The sequence below is a fragment of the Colias eurytheme genome, chromosome 30 (genome assembly GCF_061535395.1).
Source record: "Colias eurytheme isolate Ceu_HAF_F1 chromosome 30, ilColEury1 Martin Lab GWU primary, whole genome shotgun sequence".
NCBI classification, from domain to species: Eukaryota; Metazoa; Arthropoda; class Insecta; order Lepidoptera; family Pieridae; genus Colias; species Colias eurytheme.
In genome coordinates, this window is record NC_143009.1 from 1,593,745 (window position 1) to 1,600,805 (window position 7,061).

Consider the following 7,061-nt stretch of genomic DNA (forward strand, 5'->3'; position numbering starts at 1 on the left):
TTTCTGTGCATATCGGGTAAGTCTGAGAATCGGCCAACATCTATTTTTCATATGTACCACGGGCGAAGCCGGGGCTGACCGCTAGTCTTATATATAAAATTCTCGTGTCACAATGTTAGTCTACATACTCCTCCGAAACGGGTGGACCGATTCTCATGAAATTTTCTGTGCATATCGGGTAAGTCTGAGAATCGGCCAACATCTATTTTTCATATGTACCACGGGGCGGACTGCTAGTTATAATATAAAAGTCGTGTTAATTTAGTTACAACACTTATAACTCAGGAACGGCTGTACTGATTCTTGTATTTATGTTAGGTAAGATACAATAAAAGGTGGGTATTTTAATAAAACTACAATTGAAAATAGAATAATTTATTTATACATATTTTATACTAGCTGTCCGCCCCGGCTTCGCCCGTGGTACATATTTCGCAATAAAAGGTAGCCTATGTTCTTTCTCAGGGTCTAAAGATTGTCTGTGCCAAATTTCATCAAAATCGGTTGAGAGGTTTATGCGTGAAAACCATACATACATACATACATAATTACAAACTTTTCCTCTTTATAATATTAGTATAGATATTGTATAAAAATGAAACCCATTTTCCTTGGTCACGGCAACACGCGTGAACGGGTGGACCGATTTCGATAATTCTTTTTTTATTATATTCCTTGAAGTACGAGGATGGTTCTTATGGAGAGAACATAAACATGTACCACATGCGAAGCCGGGGCGGACCGCTAGTCTATAATAAAAGTTTTATCTTATTGATCCATTATTTTTCGTTTCTTCTTGTAATGTTCTATCCTCTCTTCTAAGCTCGCTGAAATAAAGAAAAATGTAACAATTTTATAATTAAATCTATACTAATATTGTAAATCTGAAGAGTTTGTTTGTTTGAACGCGCTAATCTCGGGAACTACTGGTCCGATTTGGTAAATTCTTTCGGTGTAAGATAGCCCATTTATCGAGGAAGGCTATAGGCTATATATCATTACACTAAGACCAACAGGAGCGGAGCAATGCGGGTGAAACCGCAGGACACAGCTAGTTATTTATACTATAATAGCCTTTATCGAGGAAGGCTATAGGCTATATATTATCTCGCTAAGACCAACAGGAGCGGAGCAATGCGGGTAGAACCACGGAGCAAAGCTAGTAAACAATATAAATATGCTTACAGCATTTCTCTCTTTTCAACAACGGCGTATAAACTCTAGCTTTCACGCCTTGTACTAAACAATCTGTATAAGATAGGACATCTCTTTCTATCACACTATTAGTAGTATCTTCTATCCCTTTCACACACTCATTTGAACTATCTTTTAGTAGTTTATTTTTATTTTCCGTTTCTTTCACACTTATGTTCATTTCGTTATTACTATCTCTGTTTTCATTAAATTCTTTATTAGTTTCTGTCTCTTTTTCACATGTAATATTGCTTATATTTTGTTTCATATTTTTATTGTTATAATATACATTTTCTAATTCTTCAATGCAATCTTTGATCATGGTTGTTCTGAAAAAAAAAACAAGATTATGCATGTTTTATTAGAAACAGAGAAGAATCTAAGTAATATAAAATATTACGTAATATTATAAATGCGAAAGTTTCACGCAAATACTACTGATTACAATGAAATTTGGTATGTAGATAGCTGAAGACCCAGAATAAGACATAGGCTATTCCGGAAATCACACAGGAACGGGAACTATGCGGATTTTTCTTACAAACGCGGGCGAAGCCGCTATGATTTTAAACTATAATAGTGATCAAATTTATTTAAGTAATTCAAACTTTGTACACTTATCAAGGACTAGGTTTCCGTCCGCGGCTTCGCCCGCGCAATCAAAGAAAAACCCGCATAGTTCCCGTTCCCGTGGGATTTCCGGGATTGCGTCATTTTCCCGGGATAAAAAGTAGCCTATGTCCTTTCTCGGGCATCAAAATATCTCCATACCAAATTTCATGAAAATTGGTTCAGTAGTTAAGGCGTGATTGAGTAACAGACAGACAGACAGAGTTACTATCGCATTTATAATATTAAGTATGGATTGGTGACAATAGGTTTTTCAATTCAACAATTTTAAGTTTTTTTGCGTATTTTTATTTTTTAACAATAATTGTTTAGTTTTTAATAATTTTTCACTTACTTGACAGAATGCAAAGTCCACATATTCTGTAGATCACATATTATCGATTTCAGTTCATCCATTTCGTATATCCATTCTGATTTTATATCGTAAGTACATTTAAATAAATTTAATGGTAAATCTAATGCCATATGATACTGGGGTTTCCTGAAAATGTTATTAATATATTCGTTAGTTAGTTTTTAGTTTTTGTAGTGAGTGAGTGAGTGTGAGTGTGTGTGTGTAAGGTATTTATAAAATAAATAAATAAAAATCATTTATTGATCAATTTGTGGGTTAGGTACAAACATGTAACATTTGGACCCCAAACTAGGACAGCCTGTATTTTGGGGTCCAGCCATTTATGTGAATGTATGTGTCGTCGAATAATGTATAAAACTACCATTTTAAAAACGTATTCTAATTGCCTGTATTTGACAGTTTACGTGACATCAATATTATCGTGTAATACTTTATTGGACGGATAAGTTTTATCCAAGCATTGAAAAAACGGCCCTTAACGTTAAAGTAGTTAGTAGTTACCTTGAGTGAGTGTCCACATCAAGCAACTCAGTGACCACACTCGGATTTTCTTTCCCTTCTCCGACTAATAATAAAACCGCCATAATACATCGAATCTGATGCCAGAGGAACGCGTTACCTTCTATAAGTAGTGTGTACATTGATCTTGCTAGAATAAATATAAGATTTTTTATAAATAAGTGTAGACTTGTATTAAAAAATTAAAATAAAACCTAGATGTTTTACACGTTTGTTGTGAAAAAAGTGTGTGTGTACCGAGCACACGTGTCAGAAGTGAAACTTCTTCGGCAAGAATCGTCGCTGTTCCATGACGTGACGGTATTGCCATGACGACCTTGAAATTTTATCTCAACGCGCTAAAGAAGTTTCACTTCAAAAAAACAAAATATAGTTAACAAATTAATGTTAGATTAGGTTAGGTTAATCAAAATATGAACAACACTAGCTGTGCTCCGCGGTTTTACCCGCAGTGCTCCGCTCGGCGTTCCTGTTGGTCTTAGCGAGATGATATATAGCCTATAGGCTTCCTCGATGAATGGACTATCTAACACCGAAAGAATTTTTCAAATCGGACCAGTAGTTCTTGAGATTAGCGCGTTCAAACAAGCAAACAAACTCTTCAGCTTTATAATATTAAGTAAAGATTAATGCCAGATATTATTTTTTCAAAATATAAACAACATTATTCTATTGTATTTTGTATACTTACGATTATCCATATCATTTTTATCCACAGCAACAATATCAGCTGTCAAAATTTCCCGCCTAAACTCCGTGACGCCATTACCGACATCCATTTTGCAAAGATGGCGGAAATCGTGCGAACCAATGAGGTGCGAGCATGCTTCGCGCATGGATGATATGTTTAGTGATGATTTTGGAAAATAATATTTGTATTGCCGCTTTTTGCAGTCGAATCTGAAAGAAGTGAATTTAACATAGAATAAAGTAAACATAGAAATTCAAATTCAAAATTCAAATTCAAAATTCAAATTCAAAATTCAAATTCAAAATTCAAATTCAAAATTCAAATTCAAAATTCAAATTCAAAATTCAAATTCAAAATTCAAATTCAAAATTCAAATTCAAAATTATAGATTAAATATGATCAAAAGTTTTTGTGAAATACAGCTGCTTTTATTGATGAAACTTAGAAAATATTGTTTCTTTTCAGTTCAATACAAGACAGAGCATAGCATTTTTTTAATTAAATCAAAATCTACACATAATTTTATCACTTCAAATCAAAACCTTCTTTAATACAAATTAAAATGAAAATCAGTCTACTCCAAAACGAACATTTAATTTTGAATGATCAATTATATTTTTAAAGCTCACAAAACATAGATTCAAGAATTGTATTTTTATGTATAAATCGAAAAAATTAACTTTCTTAACTCTAATTTAACACTAAACCACACCCCGGACCACCCCCGGACACTCCATACAAAATGATCGTTTTGACAGTCACACTGTTGACTGTAGAGACTGCAAATGTGTGTGTTAACGCTTTATGGTTCGCACATTTTTGAATAGCGTAAAAAAAAATTCGCGTTTTTCTGATGAAATACATCCGTAAACAGCACAATATCTAACCATTTTCTACGAAAAACGATAATCACAAATCCAAAATAATAAAATTACTTTAAGTCAATTTGATTAATGTTGTCAATCTTCGTTGCGTATCGTCCCTGTAGAAAAATGTGGACCATTTTAATCACGATCGCGCGGGGTGAGGTAAGTTTAATTTTGGCGGGAGGTGGAGAGTGTCCGTTCTGTAGCGTTTAGCTACTATTGTGTATTCTGTGACTAAACTAAGATATTTCTACATTACCTAGCGCTATAATCCTGTCTATCGTCAGGCACAGGCATCCACGCAACTGCTCTTATATCTTTTGGCAGCAGTCGATTCAATATTTTACAATAAGGCATCTCTGTATGTATGTTTGTCTGTTCTGACGGTGGGAACTTACTTCTAAGGGTTATAGATATGACCTGGAATAAATAAAATATTAAGTTATGTTTGTAATGATTGTATAAATTAAACTTTTTATTGATTAAGAAATATGTATAGTATTTCTAACAAAACCAATTATTATACAAATAATATTTATGTCTGTCTAATTGTTTTAAGTTATATCTGGAACAACTCAACCCATTTTGACATGATTTCCACGTAATAAGCACAGCCTTTAGCCAGGGTTCATACTATCATCTTCACTACATAGTATAAGACAAAGTCGCTTTCTCTGTCCCTATGTCCCTTTGTATGCTTAAATCTTTAAAACTACGCAACGGATTTTGATGCGGTTTTTTTTTAATAAATAGAGTGATTCAAGAGGAAGGTTTTAGTATATAATTTATTATAGCGGGCGAAGCCGCGGGCGATAAGCTAGTTAACTTATATGAGGTAGTTACAAGTTAGAATAAGGATTTTACGTCTTCTAGAATATAAAAATTAAATGCCTCAGAGCGAGGTAACGCCGCATGAGTCATGTTTTTTCGTGCGTGCAGCCGGCTCTATCGAATTATAAGACGTTGTCACGTCAAAAAATATATTTTGAGAGCAGACAAAGCTGCATGGGTTAACTAGTAATATTAAATGAAATAATGTGGAAATTAAATAAATAAAAACATATAACCTGTCCAAAAGCACTAACACCCTTATCAGTTCTACCACATCTATGATACTGTGACGTTTCTCTCTTCTCTATTAAGCAAGATTTTATCAAGGCGTTAAATAGATGATGTTCAATGGTTTGTGCCGAGTCCTCCTGTACAGCTAAGCCTTGGTAATCCCAGCCAAAGTAGAGGATTCGGAGGAATACTTTGCGGTAGTGGCACCTGAAATAATTATGTTTTATCTTAATATATATAAACCTTGTGTCACAATATTTGTCCTCAATGGACTGATAAACTACTTAACCGATTATAATCAAATTCGCACACCATGTGCAGTTCGATCCAACTTGAGAGATAGAATAGTTTAAACATGTAGGTACCACGGGCGAAGCCGGGGCGGACCACTAGTTGAATAATAAAATATGTAATGCAATATAATAAGCTTTCTTTATAATGAACTAGCTGCGCTCCGCGGTTTCACCCGTGTGGATCCACTTCTGTTGGTCTTAGCGTGATGATATATAGCCTTCCTCGATAAATGGGCTATCCAACACCGAGAGAATTTTTCAAATCGGACCAATTCTTGAGATTAGCGCGTTCAAACAAAAAAAGCGAATATAAAGGTATTTTAACTCAGGTGAAAATGTTACAGTAACTATTGTACATTTGTTTAATAAAATTCATTTGTGAACCATTAAAAGTCGTGTATTACAGTTATGTTATAAGTAGAATATTATTTATAAGGTTACAACTAATATTAAGATCGAAAAGATTATGAAATATAACAGTTTACGTACTTGGTAAAATCAAATTTTCTTTTACTCGCATCAATATTTTCGGTACTCTCTTCTTTATTCCTACTTATAACATTCCTCAGTTGCGTATTATGGGCTTCTAGCTGCAAAATTCTATTCACCAGATCCTAAAATTTATAATTAAATAGTAGTAAACAAATTTCCTATAGGTTATGTGCAATTTTAGCTCAATAATTATTTATATTACTTCTTTATCTAGATTCAGTAATTCTTCCCTTGTCGCTCCTTTATTTTTCTTTGATTTTACAGGCACCTTTTCCATTTTTAATAAATAAACTTTAAATAATCAATGTACAAAAACGTAAACAATGTATTTGAAAACATGGAAGTTTGCATTACGATTACAGAGTTGTTACAGAGCAATGATGGCTTATGTCAAATGTCACAAATAAGAATTTCATTACACGCAGATTTAAGTCAAAGATTGTACGGGCTAGCCGTACATCCTGACTCAGCGCTTTACACGATCCTATTTCATTATGGTGACAAGAACATCTTCACCCAGTTGGTCTGCGCTCGCGGCTCGTGTAAAGCGCTCGGGGTGTACGCGCAATATCAATTAATCTCATTATCAACTATCAAATATATCAATATCATATTATCATCATTAGTTTATAGCAACCAACAATAAAGTGATCAAAGGCAATAACTTGTTTACATCATCAAACCATCAACTATCAATTTATCAGCTAAAGGAGTGTATGGGATATCATATCATATCAGTCAGCAGCCCATACATCTCTCTTTTTGGTCCTTCGAGCGAAAAATAAATATCATTTTAATCATCATAAGGACTCTCTTTTTGGTCCTTCGCAGCCTTGGACCTCGCGTGTGGACATATTGTGTGTGTGATCAGTGTTGTGTTAGTGTTCACAAGCTAGGATTAGTATCAAGCAGTGAGTCTTTAAATTTTTTATCATGTCTAACGCCGAAGATTTGCTTCA

General features: G+C 34.0%; 1 protein-coding gene across 1 annotated transcript; it reads right to left on the reverse strand.

Annotated features, from left to right (window-relative positions):
- Positions 1-359: 359 nt before the first annotated feature.
- On the reverse strand, positions 360-6,446 carry LOC149895697 (tRNA pseudouridine(38/39) synthase). The gene is made up of 9 exons (XM_090118497.1): positions 6,305-6,446; positions 6,100-6,224; positions 5,323-5,524; positions 4,515-4,675; positions 3,390-3,598; positions 2,681-2,828; positions 2,159-2,305; positions 1,186-1,523; positions 360-827 (listed from the first exon to the last, which is right to left on the reverse strand). The coding sequence occupies exons 1-9, from the start codon at positions 6,377-6,379 to the stop codon at positions 769-771; spliced, it is 1,464 nt and encodes a 487-aa protein (XP_089974623.1). The 5' UTR covers positions 6,380-6,446; the 3' UTR covers positions 360-768.
- Positions 6,447-7,061: the final 615 nt, after the last annotated feature.